Raw genomic sequence first — 18,968 nt, forward strand, 5'->3', positions numbered from 1 at the left:
TCTTGAATGTTCTGTGATATCCATCAGCTTGGCTGCTCTGGTTGCGCTTTTTTGCATCCGGTGCATTTTTGTGCAATCCATCTGCCTGTTTGCGCGTCCGCGCAACCGTCCACGCAACCGTCCGCGCAACCATTGCTGCTGCTGCTCCCGCCCTGCCAAGGTATATAAACGCCTGCCCTCAGACGTGCATGAGTTTCCTCCTGCTTGTCCTCCCGCCCCCACCTCTGACCCTTCCTACTTAGCTGCTACACGCCAGCTAAAAAAATAGCTAGAATTCTGTAAGTAATTCCAAAGTTATGAAACCCGGCATTGAGCTGATTGATTCTATGCCACAAATGTTTTGGTGGCTTCATGACACATTGATTTTTCCCTATAGTTATATTACACCTCAATTCACAAAGTAGCATACATTTGCTTTGCTAAAGTAAGTAGTTTAACCAAAATAACCTACCACTCAGTTGATGCACAGGCCAATGGGTTCAACATGGAGTTTCAAGAACTTTGAACAACCGTCGCCGCCACCTCCTCCAACAAATCAAAATCTCAGCTGCAGCACTGTGAGTATTCAATCCCCCCCCCCTTTTTTTTGCTTGCTCATTATTTGCTCTTTGTCAAGCTTTTGCAGTAAGTCCGTTTTCACCTGTATCATTCAGTTGTCCGCGTCCGTGCAAGTATTGGTTTCAGGACTATCACTATGCTTTTTTTACGCAGCCTTCCATGATATAACGTTTCCCCCATGTTCTCTGCCTCAGCACCCTTGAACCGGACAACGCGTATCCCACATCCGCTCTGGTACCGAATTGTCCAAGCTAGGGTTTAGGCATTGATTCATTGTGTAACGTATTTAGTATTTAAGAATGTGATTCAATTGTCATTACTGTTAACATACAAGAAACCGCACCCAGAGGTCGGATTCTGTGGAGGTCGGATTGAGGGGGTCAGATCGTGCACCTACGAAAATACTGAGAACGGGGTCCGGATTAGTGCGAGGGTCGGATTTTGCCAGTAATCCGGACCCGGGGGCTCGGATTTACCTTATAGCGAGTTCGCACCCCCGGGGGTCGGATCGCTGAGGTCGGATTGTCCGTACCTTTGGGGTATACGGTGGCTTGTCTGACGCTCAGGATTGAATGTACATAAGTTATGCGTAAATTGTATGCATAACCGATGGATTTAAAACACACAGCACTCCAGCTCCCTGATTTTGCCCAAGGTTACATGATTTACTGAGGCATAATTTCCACAACCACAAGTGTATTGGTATGGAGCGGTATATCTGATGTGAGGAGCGTGAGTTATCGCTGTCCGTAGTCAATTTGGACTCTTACATGTCAAATATAGAGATTATTTGAAAGTGATTGCATTACACAGGAGTTTAAATTGCACAGGAGACGAGAGCCAATGTCCCGAATGGTTGACGAGTCACGAGACTAATTTCGACATATGGAGCCTGATGACCAATATCGGCGCCTTTCCACGTTGCAACCACCACATGCTCGACGGCTTTTCGATACGATGGCAAGGCCCTTAAACCACTTCAGAAACAAAACCCCCCACTTGAAAAAAGACAGACAGCGATTCCATTGATGATTTGATACATATACAATTATATTGGATGCAAAGACAAAGACGCAAGTTCGTGGTTGGCTATTGGTACAAGGTATTCGGGTTCAGAGCATATCATACGTGGATAAGTTGATATAGAATATAAAATGAGTTGAGGTAGCGCATGATTGTGGATAACATTAAACATCGCTCGTCTGTGTGCAAGGAAAATCAGCACTAATTCAAGGAAAGCAAAGTGAAAAAAAAACTCACGCAAAGAAAATTATGCCCATTCTGCGGCATCGTAAGTCCTTCCTCGGCGAGGAACCATCTCAAATTCGACAACGCTGCGCTCGGTTCCAACGTACATCCATCGGCCGGTACGGTCAAACGTCACACCGGTCAAATCCACCTCGCGTTCGCCGCGGTTATCACGGCCCTTGCCGGGCATGTAATAACCGCCGCCAAGGCTCGTCATTCCGCCAGTGGAGTAGCCGCAATCGGCGGCGGGGGGAAGCCCAACGGGATCACGGAGAGGGGACGCAGGGCCATCACGAGGCGCGGCTGGGACATTGAGGATCTGGTGCTCCGAAAAGGTTTGGGCGTCGATAACGTGGACGTGGTCAGTGTGCTCTGTGAACACGAGCATCTCACGGTTACCTCCGGCCGGGCTGAACCGAAGACTGCGGATACCATGCCCAGGGCCCGGGGTCGAGGGATCCCAGAGGAACTGCTCGGTGTTCATGTAAGCACCTGCAAATCGCGAGTCGTACGGACGAGCAGGTCCGAGATACGGAGAGGAGGAAGGCGAAGTGCTAGGCCGAGTGGGGGCGTTGGCAGTGTGGGGACGGTATCCGCTTCGTTGAGGGATACGCCAGGACGCGAGCGGAGAGGACGAGCGTACGTCCCATACGGTCACAGTGCCATCTTGGGAGGCCGCCGCAAACTGGAGGCCACTCGCAGACCATGCCGAGGTAAAGTTGGGCTCGGTACCACCTATAAGTGATGACAGACGTTATTATTGGGATGCACAGAGAAAGAACGGTTGCGTACTGGTATAGGATCCGACGCGTTCAAAATCGACGAGGCTGCTTCGAGAATTGACGTTGAATATTTGGAGTCGAGTATCATCACCAACGGCCAGCATGGTCCGACCATCAGGAGAAACCGAGACTAGAAATATATTTAGACAGATATTACGAATATGGAAGTTATACATACCGTGATTGGCAGGGGTACCGAGCCGAACGCTACCGACAATTTCCATGGAACCCCATTCCTTGCTGCTCGCCGACTCGCGCGTGTCGACATCGAATACTCGGACAAATTCATCATTATTCGATACGACGATGCGGGTGCGCTCGGGCTCTGTGCATCCGTCATGAGTCGGGCATTCGTCGGGGTAGCCAAGTTAGACCACTTACCTCGCTTGCCTTGCCCGTAGATTCCACCATCGATTTGTTCATCGCCCAGGACTAGCACATGGTTATTGATGCTCGCGATATCGCGATATCCAGCCCCGCGAACTTCGACGCGCCGTGTCCGGGTGGCCTCGCTACCGTCCATGCTCCATTCCATGGACTCATCGACCTCTTCTTCGTCAGACTCTTCGTCGGAAGACTCTTCATAGTTGTTCCCTTTCCTGGCCTTGTAGCGCTCGTCAGAGACGGCTGCATATCCCTTGCTACGGTTTCGGCGGCGAGCGAGCGAAGGGTGAGGAGGAGGTGCGATGGTTGTAAATTGGAGCTCGGCATTCTGGCCACCTGCAACAACGAGTCCACCCGAGGGAGAAAGTGCAATGCAGTTGGGCTGGAAATCGAGGGAGGCGAGGGTTCGAGTTGACTGGAAAGGGCAATGAATATCAGTTTGTACATGTTTGACAGAGAAGGAGAGGGGTGATCGACGGCAGTCGTCGATGTAAACAGCGACAGCGTGGAGATGAACAGAACGGGAAGGATGAGAACAAGAACATTGCGAGACGCGAAGCACGAGCGAAGCATTAGAGAAGCGAGCCTCACCTGTACTCCGCGGCGAACATCGACCTCTTTGATAGACTTGTCGGTTACGTACGCAACGCGTCCGCGTGGACCAGTACTATGAACGAGATCGCGGAGCTGGACATGGCCAATGCGCACAGTGGCAGAGGTGGTCGCAGTGGGCAACGCATGGGCGAGTTTGGAGCTGAATCAGACGCCCAATTAGTAACAGGGATAACGTGATGATGTCCAGGTGACCTCAATCAAGGCACGCGACATACCCAGAGTGGCTACCAGGGGCGATATACGAGTATGATGTTCCGGCCATGGCGAGTGCAGTGACCAGGGGGGGAGAAATACACTAGGTAGAAACGCAGACGCGAAAGCACGGTATTTGTAGTCGTGCTCGGCCTAGATTGTCCGGTGAACCGGTGAGTCGGTAATAATGTGCGCTCGGTGGTGAGGGCAAGAGCACACTGCTCAGTGATATGGGCACGCGGCGCGGGAGGAGGGTGTGGGTGCAACGAGGCGGCCGAAAGGCTGATAGCAGGATATGTATGCAGTGAATAGGGGATGTGGCGGAGATTGCTAGGCCATTATATAGTGCGCAAACTCGATCGGCAAGTGGGGCGGCTCTCGATATGGGCCCAGCCCTACGATCGCACCTCGTGTCGGCTCTGTCCCTCCAGAATAGATTTCAAACTGCTGATCCAGTGCAGTGGTTGCTCGAACCCTCACGTTCATCATCTCACCTCTTCTTGCTTCCGCACGTGATTGCCAATCACCGCCACACTTCCTCCAACCCAGGTTCGAGCCGGTCCTCGTCCATTTTTTACTTCATATCAATCATTACGAGCTATTGTTCGCCTCTGAAATCTCTGACTAACGAGCGGCGACTCGAATGAAACCGAAAATGAGCTGAAACCTCTATTTTCATTCTTCCTCGACCCTAGATCACCCTCTGCCGCAGATTCGTCTCCAAAGCTACTAGCGCAGCACGATGCAACCGAGAATACTCGTAACTCCAAAATGCTGTGTTTAATTGCCTTTTCATCGCGCTCCCCAACGGCAACTCCACAATTTACCTTTTTTTTCTCCACGCATTTCGATGCATCGCGAAGCCGTTGAGATGCGTCGGCCACAGCCTTTTCGGAGCAGACCGGCCTTTAGCACCAACCTCTTTCGGCTACATCATGTGAATTACCACTCCAATGTTATATCATCTTAGTCTATGTCCTCATCACCCTCAGTTCTCAACCTTCCTAGGCTGTACTCACTGCGCCATCTACTCCTGCGCAATCACGGTTTCCTCGTTTATTCGCCCTCATCCCGTGATTACAATATTGATCGGGCGCCAAGTGGGTCCGGAAAACATTCCCCGCATTCACGGTTCATCTCGAGGGGCTACCTAGTTGACGTCATCGTGGGGTAAGTATGTACAACTCATGTCATACGACATTTATATTCCCCCCGATACGTCACCCGGCACTAACATCACTGTCTGGTTTCCAATACGGACTCCAGCACTGAGCTCGATGACTATTCACAATGCGGAGCATACACCAACGGTGCTTGCGATGTGGAAACCGACACGGCCGCGTTATTTGTAACCTACCACTATTTTCGGCATGTTTGGTGTAATTCGAGCACAGATTGCCATATTGTACTCGGCCCTACATGTTCTGTTAACTGTACACACCCAGTCCCACACTACGTCGAAAACTCTTCAGCTACCCTTTAACGACTGTATCCGTTCGTGTTTTGCATAACCCTGCAACGTGCGCTGCTAAATTGTATGCGTTATCAAGGTTCAAGACTGTCCATTCCATAATTCTTCCGCACTTCAAAAGTCATATTCAATCCTAATTCCCTCATTCGTCCACCTGGTACGTACGCAATATCCGGCTTCGCTAGGTCGCAGTTACATTATGCGCTGACTCACATCTAATTTTCCTTCGCCAGAACCCCAAGTTGTGGTTGTCCTTCCATATACAACTGCAAGCCGCTTATCAACTCGTCCGGTTCTATTAATAGATATCCTTGAAATGCCGCATACGTACTTTGTGCATCCGGAACCGTGATTGCCAAATCCGAAGCCGGGCGATGTAAGCTCAACCTACGTTTATCAACCACCGGTGCGTGTTCTGTCGTCCCGAGACTCGGCTACACCTCGATGCCAATAATCCAGGTACAGTTTTTCTTGCAAATCCGGTATTAGCACATGGTCGTAACGTTCTAATTTGTGCTGTTCCAAGTTCGAGACCTTCCATAAATAACCATACTAAGCGATTTCGCCAAGCACATGGCGACAATAATAGGTACCTGGTCCATGTATGGTCATTCGGCATCAATTACTCCGTCTCGAGGGAGTAATCTATGGTCCCCTACGCGTGTAGCTCAACTTCGTCGGAAGTAATGCGGCGAGTTATTGAAGTGCACCCATATTATACTGCGCAGCTTGAGAATGTCGCCTATGTTCTCGCAGGTTCACTCAGCTGGATGCCACGACACGATCGGCGAAGCTTTTGTTATTAATGCTACCTAATTGAGCCCAATCCAGGTAGATAGCGCCGATCATCTCATCCAGGGACCGCCACGACATGATCTCGTAAATTGGAGACCGCCCCTGGTGAGTAGCTTGCCACACTGATATTCCTATGAACCTGAACCTTATTTGTGGACTATGCCGGTTTTGCAGTGGGCCCATTGCGGGCATCATGTTCTTGTGTTCTATTCACATGGCGCAGCTTTGACCGCAGGCCCCTATTTGAACCCACATATACTGGACGTGAGTACATCAATGGTTGGATGTACCCAGACCTTTCATTGACATCCCCCCCATCCGGGGACACCTTTCTCCGCATCGCCGACATAACCTTTGATCAAAGAATCGATCGCCCAGTTTGAAATGAATGCAAGAGTCTGGGCTGAACTCACGCACATCGAGTATGACAGCTGCCATGATGGGCGCAGATGTCTCGTTTGCCAAGTAGCGTGGGTGCGTGTGTACTTAGTGGAGCCATAGGTGAATCCGAGTGGAGCGGGACCGATAGTTAGGCCGGGGATATAGAAAACCTGAACCGTGAGTAAGTGGGTAGGGTTACCAGTGCCATTCGGTCTTCCGTGGGTAAGCAAATTACGAAACTCCATGCTACCTGCTTGTCAAAAGATGATACCAAACGTTTGTGATGGTTACAATCTTTATCGTAGCTACATAGCTATCGGTAGATGTCCGATGTGAGTGATATGTGCTGTACCACGATTTCGTGATTACCATCCCTGGTTCATATCTGACGGATAGAAAACCATATAACGACGGAAAAAACTAACCCTGTTATTCTCTCGAATTATGTTCCCACCGCGCATTGTTTCGTACGGTAGCCATGGAACTTTGTGGATATATGCGCCGGGTTGTAGAACTAGTGACATCACGTGATCTTACGGATGCTGCACCGTCCTCCAATTTGAAGGTGTGACTCTCACCCAAGATTAACCTATTTGTAATCTGACTCATGATGTCCCATCGTATTTCACTATTCAGTTCTCAAATACGCATCCTTGATTGCTTACTGACCGGGGATCTAGGCTTGCATTCAAGATTCCCGCGGGTCTCAACTCCCGAGAGTCATCGTCGGGTTCTTCGCCGGCCGTAAGTGGAAGTTGGCTTTGTTTCTTCCTCCCGCCGGCTAGATGATCGGGTTTTAAAGATCGAGTCGATTCTCGCTTGCATCCAGGGGCAACGAAAAGCCTTTTTCCCAGGCTTCAACTGGGCGAGGCGTGGATCCGGCCTTCAAGTTTACAAGTCACTGGAGCGCGCTCCAAGGTATACTTGCCCGTGTATAGTATAGTTAAGCACACGTGCGCCGTTCTCTAACCTGGATTAAAAAACCCCACGAGACTGGAGTAAGAGGTTTAGTAGAACGTGTGTGCATGTCTATTACCTGGCCGGTAATCAAAATAAGATTATGTTCGATTCTCACCTATACTAATGGGCTAACATGATCTCCGAGGCCTTGCATTGACCCAAGTGTATATGATCTCAAATGTCCAAAGAGGAGAATCGTGTGAGCAAATTCCATGGGAATACTATCATCTTCAGAGCTAGCCAGAAGATACATTCGCATGTCGAATCAAACCCTATACGGGTCTAGGTTATCACGCCATTGGCCTGTGAGCTAGTTATTGAGAGTAACGACGTACATCCTATTGACACAATTAGATTTATTTTTGACACTCAAGGAACCCCGCATATGCATAGGATCGTGTATCGAGTACAACATACGCACCCGTCTTACTAATAATCCATCAAGAAAACAAAACACCAAATTAGAAAGAAAGCTGGTAGTGTTACCTTCCGCAGATGGTGCACTAGGAGATGGTATCTACAGTAGTCTATGATACAGTACCGTGAGTTTTAAATTGAATTGAGACACTCCTCATTGATAGTTATACGAACATATATAAAATGCTCCAAACAGCAAATACAGCATGACAACCAAATATCGCATTCACATACCACTACGCCAATCCCCCGGTAGTAGAGCGCGCTTTCCTACATCTCTTCTGGGGAGTTGAATTAATGGCGTGACTTTTCTTCACTCGCCCATAAGTGTGGTAACCTATCCTTCGAATCACCAGCCCTTGATATTGCTGGTTCAGTTTTACGCTATGTTTTGGGATAGCACCATGTTTGCTCACAGTCCCAGTGATCTAATCTCGTACACGCCAAGTAACTAACCTAATCTGTCTCATCTAATTACCTTGGCGGCTCAAAGAATTAGTTGATGTCCGCGGCTTTTGTTGGTGGCTAACGGTTAGAAGCCCCCGGTGTGTGACGCGTGTTATTACCGTACCATTGGTGTACATAATAATTCCGTGTAGCGGGAATATCGGGGAAAGGCCCCTAAGTCGTTCATCATATGAATAGCGGTCATAGTCCTTATTTAGCGTAGTAGCTGCTCAAGTGGATTTCTACCTGTAGCGTATCAGGCTTGGCATGTCGTTCATGTGCGTCTCCGGGCTCCATCCGAGGGGATATACAACATAGCCTCGTTATTTCCATCACGCGACGTGCCACCGTCTTGAGAGAAGTCGTGTCTGCCTTGGACAGATCACAACATTGATTCGCTTGTCCAAGTCAGATGTTTAAGATGTTATTTGAATATAACGGAACCCCCGGACACCTTTGAGGGCATTCTATTTACACCTTCTTGCGACTGAGATGCCCACTCTGGTATGTGATAATCTTTCCATTCAAATCAAATTGTGTTTATTGAGATTTCATGATTAATAAATGAGAGATGTTATGTAAAATATCCCCTTATATAGTAACACGTTTAGTGATGCAACTAACTTTACGAAACCAAGCATAACAGCCTCAAAGTCCCGTGTTTCTCTGATAGATCGCTACCCGGTAGGAACTTTTCCAGCTTAATGTGACATTAAAATCGAACACGCGCATTGAGACATAATGCACGACTGAGGCATCAATTGAGCCCGGTTGGTTAAGCCCGTCGTCAACCCAAGCTCCAAGCCAAGAATTTCGGGTTCGAGATCTGCCGGCGGGACGAGTCGGGAGCTATGTGGCACTCTTTCTGGAAGTTCCAGTAGAACCGTTCCGTATCCAAGTGCCTAGCTTCGAGGCCCAAGGCCGCGAGGCCTCGGTCCAATTCCCTTCTGTTCTTAGCCCAGCCGCCGGGATGAGAGATGTCAAGGCATTCGAAGTCAAGAGAAGGTCTTGTGTCAGGCACTAGGCACTGGCTGGGTCGGCAAAACGCATGGGCGATCAGCCCAAGAATTTAAGTAATTAACCAAGCACGCCTAATACAGCTATCCAGCTGGAGAGGCCACTGTAGTTGGCAGTTGGGTGCCGATACTTAGGGCAGTCCCGAGGAGCACCCATTGAAAGAGGGTTCAATGGGCTTTTTAGATTGTTTGGTGGGCTCGCGTACCTCAAACATGTGTAATTTCGTTGTATAATAAGCCTATATCACAAAGGAAATAGTGGGAAGTGCTCATAATGATCTTCCTACCCATACATGAAAGAGTCGCCGGCACCCTGTGCATACTAATAGGTTGTACGTGATATGATGTTTGTCGATTGATCATACCGATTGATGCCTTCGAAAACGTTAGTTGCAAGATGGCTCGATATGGGCTTACAGTGGCCGGTCCAGCACTAGTCCGACCCGCAATGATGATGGCAATATAATGAGAAGCAATCGACTCCTAGGAGAGTGTTTAGCTAATATCACGGCTCAAAATGGGGAATTAGTAGAGTGGTTTCAATGCCAGATACAAAAGTTACAGTTCGTATGTCATATAATAATGTGGAACACTCACACCATATTCAAGACAGAATTCAGTTGAAATCTGACGTTTCAGCCCCCATGTGTACGCATACACATGGGTCAGCCAATTTGTGGAGAACACATAATTTAATGCAACCTAGCATTCTTCCTATCCATAAGCGCCATGACCACTAAAATATCTGACTTACCGCACAGCCCCTAGAAATGGGACAGATCTGTGTCTGACTCAATTTGTACAGAGGTTGAACTAAGATTGCGTTCTCTGAATGAGCTTAAAATAACTTTCTTGGTCAAATAACTGCAATCAAAAAATAAGTAGGATATCTTGCATTTGTTTGACCAAGATAAGGTCAGGATAACTTTGAGGGAGTTAGTGTCATGTGCTTAGGCACCGGGAAGCAGGACATATGATCATACATATCTAATGCTGGCAAGTGAGTTCCACTCACAACATAAGCGCATATATGACTCTGGAAGATGCTGCAGAGCTAAAAGTAAACTTTTAATGAGTATGTATCATCCCATAAATCAGGAAATGTTGCGTTAAATACACATGTAGAGCCTTACCCTGTTGATAGAATGCACATGAGGCATGCACCCTTAACTCACAAGCCAACCAGATCTAGAATTATCAGTGCAAGCCTTCTCTGAATGTGGGCCTTAAACTAAATATTCACTGCCCTGTTTGTGTCACCTTATAGTCAGCTATTTATTTCTCTTTTTACTATAACAGACTTCAACACTGCTGGATTCCGGCTTACGTAGTGGGTACACCAACCCACTACCGGCCAAAACATTGTACTTGTGCTGACATAAAGTATGTGAACATGATAGATTGATTTCCAGCAGCTGCAGATGTGACTTAATCACTTAGTCTCAATAATAAAATATGTAGATTGGAGTGTCCTGCATTTTATCCAAGTGTCGGAAAATCCAAAAGCTGAGACAGAGGGGGTGAGGGTGCACACATGAAAATGAGCATAAATCTAGCATAGGAAGGCAGCAAGATATGAAGAAAAGAAGTAAATACAATGATAGTTAGAAGTGTCCCAATCATGTTTGCACTTTGAAGCAAGTGTAAATGTTTTGTGGTTAGAGAGATATGTTTGATACAAATGGTACTGGATGCTGATATTCCTATGAATTACATAGAAAATACTCAAAACCATCATATTATATCAAACATATCTCTCTAACCACAAAACATTTACACTTGCTTCAAAGTGCAAACATGATTGGGACACTTCTAACTATCATTGTATTTACTTCTTTTCTTCATATCTTGCTGCCTTCCTATGCTAGATTTATGCTCATTTTCATGTGTGCACCCTCACCCCCCTCTGTCTCAGCTTTTGGATTTTCCGACACTTGGATAAAATGCAGGACACTCCAATCTACATATTTTATTATTGAGACTAAGTGATTAAGTCACATCTGCAGCTGCTGGAAATCAATCTATCATGTTCACATACTTTATGTCAGCATGAGTACAAAACCGTGGATCGACAGGTTCTGCTCGCTCACTCGTAACAACCGAGCATATGTGACTATCAACCCACGATAGAGGGTTTCATGATTTTGATTCTTGGATTGCCAAGTCTGCCCAATATTTCTTTCCCAGGCTAGGTTTCTGTAGTCAGAATCTAACCTGGTCGCAGGGAATGCTTGAAATAGGTTACTAGCCATCTCATAGAACCTAATCGATTGCTGTGAATCATACTGGGAATTAATCATAACAACGTCGATTTAAGAAGACTGAGGGGGTTATGATGTGGGGAAGGAAACAGGGACCTAGAGTACACGCGGGTCCAGATATTTCGCCTCATGTATTCCCCAACATCATGGGTGTGCGCCTGATAATTGAATTATATAACTTGGATAAATGTACCAGCTCGTTTCGAGTGAGCGTCTGTCAGGCAGAGAGTGGGGTGCTAGTGAACCCGTTTACTTGCTTCCATCTCTGTTCACCCAGACCGAGCCATTTCATATGAGGAAGTATTAGTCAGCCGGCGAAGATGATCCAGTCTAAAAATGACTGGCTATTTGTCCACGACGACCAGGGCCTCCTTAAGCTTATAGTTTCCGCAGCTCACAGTGGTGCACTGGGACGAAGCTAGCAAACCCTCCGTTACCGACCTCCCTTTACACCGGTTAAACTTTATAGGGCTTCAATAAATGTAGGGGCGTGCGAATTGGCTACGGTCTTGCGCACATCAGAGGTTTTCCGAGTTTCAGCCTGAAGATCATATCGACTATCAACTTCTTGTGCCTATTTCGAGTAGCTATTCATGGACCGAACGTTCAAATGTGGTAATACTAGAGATCTGATTGCTAAACCGAACTTCTCCCGAGTCCACCTGAGCCCTTCGAGTTATTGCAGGCGCATTCTGTTTCGCTTGGCCGCGACTCAACGACCGATGATTGGGCGATCTAGGTTCATCTTTAACATAAATCATATTAGAGCCCCGAAGAAGTGTACAATCGCTTTCGTCCCGCTTACGACATTACCAACAATGGGGTTGTATAAAAGTTGACACTCTACCGCATGAGGGCCTCAACAGCTGCATCCCTCATTTAGGATGGTATTTTCCCGCTTCCCTCTGATTGCTGCTTGCGCAGTTGGTGCCCTTGCAACCCCCATTCTCTACGATGGTCGAGCACCTTTGAACTACACATCGACTAACATCGATGCCTTCCAATCACCTTATGTATAGTACGTGTGGTCTTAAACAGCCTCGTCTTTTACTGATTTTTCTGTTTCAGCGTGGTGAAAGGTAGCGAGGCCGCCAGCAAGGTGAGAACAGCAATTCGATTCTGATTGCTGGTTATTCTGAGCTCTAGTAGTATGTCTCTTTCAGCACCAGCAACCCTCCTCCAACTCCGCTGTGGTACCCTAAAGGATCTACGAAAGCAATCGAGCAAACCGTTTCAGTTAAAATCGATAATTCCTCCGTCTTTGTTCCAGGAAACAACCCCGATAACTCGCAATGGGGTTTCCGTCGGTGAGTGTGACGGAACCCAAAATTAGCAAGTGTTGACAGTTTCCCGCCGACTAAGTACCGAGATCATCGCACAGAACAATCGCACGATGTTGCAATCTGGCAAAACTGTGTGGCACTTTAGTGTCATGCGTGACGAAGCCCGCCCTTTGAATTTTACGCACGAGTACCAGATTGTATTCGCTGAGCCTGATGATGGAAGTGAGCCCCATTCCTAGTACCCCAAACCTTACTGTCGCATTAATCATAATCTAGGCCATGTTTTCGGGCTTAAAATTGGCTCAAGCTTTACTGTCCCGACGGCACCCAAGTTACCTACGAAGACAGCGCGCAACCTAGAGGTCTTGGACCATGCTTTAAACGTCTTGTACTCCACTCCTTTTGACCTCAACACATGGCACAACTTTGCTATCCAGGTAGGTTCGAACGCGAGATTATGGGTTCTACACACCATGACTTGGATGCTAACTTGAGGACATTCACAAAGGTTGATTGGGATGCCCGCACTTTGGGGGTATTTGCTTCTAAGGGAGATTCGAAGTTAAAGAAAGTTTCCAAGCTGGTCTCCAACAACAGTACAAAGCCCGTGCCTGAAGGACGAGGAGACTTTCACTTTGGCCTACTCAAGGTTAGTTAGAGGTCCCTTTTTAAAGCGCATTCATACCCTGACATATTGTCCGTTAGCTGCCACTTGCAAACCCCAAGGATACTACCGAGCAGCAAGGCGATGTCGTACACCGTGGCATTCAGGAAGGTACTCTCGAAGGCCTTTATTACTCTGGTGTGTTTGTCGAAAGTGCGACTGGTGGTGTGAGCGCCGGTTACAGTAGTATAATTCCGGCGTTCTAAGGCAAAGGTGATCATGAGATATGGTTTGGGTATGCATACATGTATCACATTAGTTTCAGAATGCGATCATTTTGCACTTTTAAAACAACCTAGACGAGTTACCACGCGTTGCCCCCAAGCCGCTTTGGAGATACATTTTGCACATGAGAAGGTATTCGTACCGTCGAAAATATTTTTATTGGACTTGTGAGCTTCTTTGGTTAACGGTTTGAATTAGCACTGGGTCATGAGGGGTGCTCAGACACAACCTCCCTGGCATATATACTTACTCGTCCATCACCCAGGAACGGCTGCCGATATCAGAGATTTTTCTATAAGTCTCAATCAATGTTTGGCCTTATCGTTCTACTCCCAACCTATACATAACGAATGCATACTCTCATCCTCAGAATGAGGCAATTATATAGTAGATCAAACTTAAGCTAATTTGCTGCTTCAACTATTCTTACGTAATCTTCCAAAGGTTTCCTGCCAAAGGAGTGGGTCACAAGACTAGTTACGTACAATGAATTCACGTATGAAAAGATAGGAATAAGTTGAAGTATGTTTCTCAATTGCTCGCATTCACTCAAGCAATCGAGAAAATAAGCATCGATCTCTAAAATGACCTTCCCAATGACACGAACGCAACTCTCAATCGATCATGCCAGTTGAGGGGAATGTTCGCTTGGGGTTACAAAACGTACATCGATTCGCTTAATATAACCGCTGCTTGTGATCGACGAGTGATTTACTGTGTGTGGTAGCGGCACCAATTATACACCCGGCAAGTTTCAACACGATGGTTAGAGTTGTGGAGTATGAATAAATGACGCAACGAGCTGACGATCGGCTCCGATCAGGGCGGCTGTGTCTGCAGGGCTCTCGATGGTCCTGGTTCTTCCCGATTGTCAAAGTCACGACCGATGCGTTTAATTCTTTATGACGCTATCTATGACCCAATAGTAATACTAAGGAACTGCCGTCCTATGCTTTTCATAGAGAGTATAAAACAGACACCCTCTGTGACTACTAACACCACACCACTCCGATTTGACTATTCAGGTACTTAGAGACTTTTTCTTGATACGGAGCACACTTTGACCAGCTCTTGCACAGTATGCAGGCTATAAAGAACACTATCGCAGAAAACACTGGCATCTCTGGCGCCCACCAGCTCGCGAAACCTGAGCACCAGTTCGCACTTGATGAGGTTCCTGATCTTACTGGCAAGGTAGCCATTGTTACTGGGGGATCCGAAGGTATCGGTCTCGCTAGTGCTACCACTCTCTTGAAGCACGGTATTTCCAAAGTATTCGTCTTATCTCCTAACCCTGAGTACGCTGGAGAGGCTCTACAATTCTTTGAGAAGGAACTCGGTACTTCAGCAACCGACCGCGTCACCTGGGTACCATGTGATCTTGCAGACTGGTCTCAAACAGAGTTGGCTGCCAAACACCTTGCCTCCCAGATCGACCGACTAGATATCCTTTTGAACATAGCTGGTCGTGGAATCATGACTGCACAGCGTAACAAGTACGATATCGACTTGCACATGGCTCTCAATCACTTTGGTCACGTTGTTCTTACAAGCACCTTACTCCCCTTGCTAAAGAAGACGGCCGATTCTGGGTCAACCGTTCGAATTGTAAACGCAGGCTCTAATCTACACGAAAAAGCGCCCAAAGAGACCAGGTTCGCAGATGTCGCCGAGCTTAACAAAGATTTTGGTCCCAATGGACAATATGGCCGAAGCAAGTTGGCGGCTATCCTGTATGCGCGCTATCTCGCACGACATCTATCGGCTTCCCATCCTCGTATCTTGGTGAACGCGTTCCACCCCGGGATCGTTATCACTCGCCAATCTACTGAGCATATCCACGAGCCATACCCTATACTGGGATGGGGTAACAACGCTCTATACCCCTTGAAGAAGGATATTTGGGATGGCTCAGTTAGCGTTATGTATGCCGCAACCAAGACTGAACGCACAGGCGAATATATCTGTCCTCCCGCAATCCCAGAGCCAGGAAGTGATCTCGCCAGGGACGATTCTCTGGGGGAACAACTGATGGAATTAACGAAGCAGGTGTTGAGCACCAAGGCTCAATTGAAACTAGGCTTCTATTGAGGTGAGCAAAATGTGGAAACTTATGTAAATATAAGCTAACAAATATGTAGCTTTCCGTCGTATTGGATAATCTTGTAATGTTAGAGCAGCAACCAATAGTACCTATACATATTTTACAATCAAACGTCTGATATTCATTTCATGGGGACAACCGCTTCATAATTAAGACGCCGTCATTCGTTGTTAAACTCCCCGCCTTCGGTCCGCAGCGAAAGCTATGTATAGACTTCATTATGCAATATGAGCAGCTCACATGAACGTTCAGAACTGGAAGAAGCAGTCCGAGCCAAATGCTACAGGTGTGCGATAGCGCAGTTTTATCCTAAAATGGTAAAGCGCGATTTATTCTTACATTAAAGGGGTCAGCTGGATGCAATAATTTGATTCTTGGTCACCAAGTAAAAGTTTACCCCGGCTGGGAATCGAAAGCCTCCACCATATGATACCATAGACGTGTCAAGAATTGGCGGGCCGGTCGTAGGCCCCTTCCTAATTGGCCGTAATAGGAGGCTCCGAGTAAATATAAATACGGTGACATACAAGGCCTTACTGAGTTCAACCCTTTTTCTCAATTTTGCACCCAATATGCGTTTCAGCTCACTATTATTTATCACTGGGCTGCCGGCCGCTTTGGCGGCCTTTGGTGTCACAGAAGGCTCGGGATACATTGATGTCGACACCGGAAATCAACTGGTATATCGGGGTAGATAGGTTATCTTCCATAAAATTGGTATTCAGAGCTAACATCCTACAGTTTCCACGTCCAGTGGGGATATAACCTCAATTAAATACAACAGCGTGGAATACCAATACTCCAAAAAGTATACCCAGATTTCCTCTGGGTTGGAGAGCGCGACGGTTACCTACAAAACGTCTGGAGAATACATCACTATTACTATCACCACTAATACGCTTGTAAGTGTTGTATTAAACTGAATGACAATCATAATAACTACTTGGTTCGGAAGACGCAATACTACGTCGCAGTAAGCGGTCAGAGTGCGCTGTATATCGGAACACACATCACTGCTGAGCCTTCGGTTGGAGAACTAAGATTTATTGCCAGGCTAGATGCCGACAAACTTACAGGATCCACTGCATCGGATGCCAGGGGTAGGAAATCGTGTCAGTAGAACATTGGATGCCGATTAACGCACATACAGGAGGAACTGCGATTGAAGGAAGTGATGTTTTTACCGTCAGCGGTCAAACCAGGTCGAAGTTCTACTCGTCCGTTCGGTTCATCGAGGATCAAGTACACGGAGTCACTGGGAGTGGAGTTGGGGTGTATATGGTAATTCCTGGGAATGGGTACGAGACGAGCAGCGGGGGGCCTTTCCACCGGGATATTGATAACCAGAGTGCGTCAAACCAAACAAAGGGTTTCTCTGCATATTTACCTAGATATAGATTCCCCGTCTGATGATGGTGCCCAAGAGGTATACTTCTGTAAGTGCTATATATCTACTAGAGTTGGTATACTAAACCTACATCAGATATGAATTCCAATCACGAACAAACCGAGTCCTACCGCACAGGATTCTTTGGCCCTTATGCGCTAGTGTTTACATCTGGCATCGCACCCTCTTCTTCCCTTGACATCTCGTTCTTCGAGAACCTTGGTCTGGAGGGGTATGTCGCGTCTTCTGGACGGGGTAAAGTCAGTGGAACCGTCTCGGGCGTAGCATCGAGCTTTACAGCGGTTGTGGGTTTAAGTAATTCAGCGGCCCAGTACTGGGGCGTCGCCTCAGGAGGAGCATTTTCGATATCAGGTGTCAAGACAGGTACATATACTGCCACATTATACAAGAACGAGTTGGAGGTTGCAACGGGTAGCGTGACCGTTTCGGCTGGAAAAACTGCGACCTTGACTCTGACTTCGACTGAGAGTCTTCCAACTTTAATTTGGCAGATTGGTGTCCCCGACGGAACCCCGAGTGGCTTTTTGAACGCCAACAGTAGGTCCTATTTAAACCTTTACCGGAGGTTGCTGACCAAAGAGAAAAGAGTTTGAGACCATGCACCCGTAAGTTGAAGGAACGGGATGGCAGAAATCATAGTTTATATATCCAATAGGAGCGATTCGAGGATGAATTCCTGGGGACCGGTGACTTATACAATCGGCTCTTCGAGTGAATCATCGTTTCCTATGGCGCAGTAGGTTTGGGTCTAATCATCTGATCCCATTTGCTAATATCGGAACCAGGTTCGTGGCCGTCAACAACCCAACGACAATCAAGTGGACAGCCACGTCCACCCAAACAGGCGCTCGCACCCTACGCATACGCACTACTTCCTCCTACAATGGTGGCCGGCCAACCATTCAAGTCAATAGCTGGACGTCGAATACTCCTGCCGCGCCCACTAAGATTGACTCGAGAGGAGTCACAAGGGGAACTTGGAGGGGTTTGAATCAGATGTATGGTGTGTGACTTGTGCTCACTTTATTTCAAAGAATTATGGGTGTTGATCAAGTAGGGACATGTAGAATATTCGATTCCATCAGGAACACTCACTGCTGGTTCAAACACGATCACGATTACAATAGTCAGCGGAAGCAGTGGCGATGATTTCTTATCCCCAAATGTAGTTTATGATTCAGTTGAGCTCTATTAAAGAATTGTTGGATTGCTAGTCTCCACAATGACTTCCCAAGTTCCGTGTGGTAATTTTTACATTATTATGCTGTTGAGATAGCACCTGATTGAGAAGATAGCTTCAAGGGAGAGCTTTAGGAGGTCTCGTGTTGCATATATGCGTACTTATCAACAGGCTGCTACCTATATTTTTAATCAACTTTGCTAAACCAGCTGCCACAAAGGCATTATACAATATCAACACAGTGGAAATAAATATGCGCATTTAAGTAAAAAAAAAAATCGGCTGAAATGAAGATCGACATATGCCGGCTTTAGGCATCGATTCGCTGTTAGGCTGATTCATGCTGGGTAACAAGGCATACTAAGGTCATAGTTTGCGGGTTATACCATGCAGAAAATCTCATTTTCCACCAACATACTGATTTTTAGGGTTAGGATATATTATAGTAATAATAATCCTGCGTGTTAGCTGGACCTTCTTTTGTGAGCAGAACCCTGACAAACATATGTTTTTATGGTATAGCAACCAATAGACACATTTACAGAGAACAAGCTTAAGAACCTGTAATTCAGTCGTT

The 18,968-nt window shown here is 46.9% G+C and overlaps 4 protein-coding genes across 4 annotated transcripts; 3 read left to right on the forward strand and 1 right to left on the reverse strand.

Annotated features, from left to right (window-relative positions):
• Positions 1–1,828: 1,828 nt before the first annotated feature.
• Positions 1,829–3,849, reverse strand: RhiXN_07585 (uncharacterized protein; the record flags this gene model as incomplete). Its single annotated transcript, XM_043327401.1, has 6 exons — positions 1,829–2,541; positions 2,599–2,718; positions 2,767–2,913; positions 2,970–3,387; positions 3,450–3,726; positions 3,803–3,849. The coding sequence occupies 6 exons, from the start codon at positions 3,847–3,849 to the stop codon at positions 1,829–1,831; spliced, it is 1,722 nt and encodes a 573-aa protein (XP_043182786.1).
• An 8,562-nt stretch (positions 3,850–12,411) lies between these two features.
• On the forward strand, positions 12,412–13,680 carry RhiXN_07586 (glycoside hydrolase family 131 protein; the record flags this gene model as incomplete). The annotated part of the gene is made up of 7 exons (XM_043327402.1): positions 12,412–12,545; positions 12,596–12,626; positions 12,677–12,834; positions 12,890–13,032; positions 13,087–13,247; positions 13,319–13,459; positions 13,516–13,680. The coding sequence occupies 7 exons, from the start codon at positions 12,412–12,414 to the stop codon at positions 13,678–13,680; spliced, it is 933 nt and encodes a 310-aa protein (XP_043182787.1).
• A 1,099-nt stretch (positions 13,681–14,779) lies between these two features.
• RhiXN_07587 (short chain dehydrogenase) lies at positions 14,780–15,790 on the forward strand (the record flags this gene model as incomplete). The annotated part of the gene is made up of 1 exon (XM_043327403.1): positions 14,780–15,790. The coding sequence occupies one exon, from the start codon at positions 14,780–14,782 to the stop codon at positions 15,788–15,790; it is 1,011 nt and encodes a 336-aa protein (XP_043182788.1).
• A 585-nt stretch (positions 15,791–16,375) lies between these two features.
• RhiXN_07588 (rhamnogalacturonate lyase) lies at positions 16,376–18,268 on the forward strand (the record flags this gene model as incomplete). The annotated part of the gene is made up of 10 exons (XM_043327404.1): positions 16,376–16,493; positions 16,545–16,705; positions 16,759–16,903; positions 16,954–17,151; positions 17,201–17,239; positions 17,287–17,748; positions 17,798–17,816; positions 17,867–17,947; positions 17,997–18,214; positions 18,246–18,268. 10 exons carry the CDS (start codon positions 16,376–16,378, stop codon positions 18,266–18,268), a joined length of 1,464 nt encoding a protein of 487 aa, XP_043182789.1.
• Between the last annotated feature and the right edge of the window lie 700 nt (positions 18,269–18,968).

The sequence above is a fragment of the Rhizoctonia solani genome, chromosome 9 (assembly GCF_016906535.1).
Source record: "Rhizoctonia solani chromosome 9, complete sequence".
Taxonomy (NCBI): domain Eukaryota; kingdom Fungi; phylum Basidiomycota; class Agaricomycetes; order Cantharellales; family Ceratobasidiaceae; genus Rhizoctonia; species Rhizoctonia solani.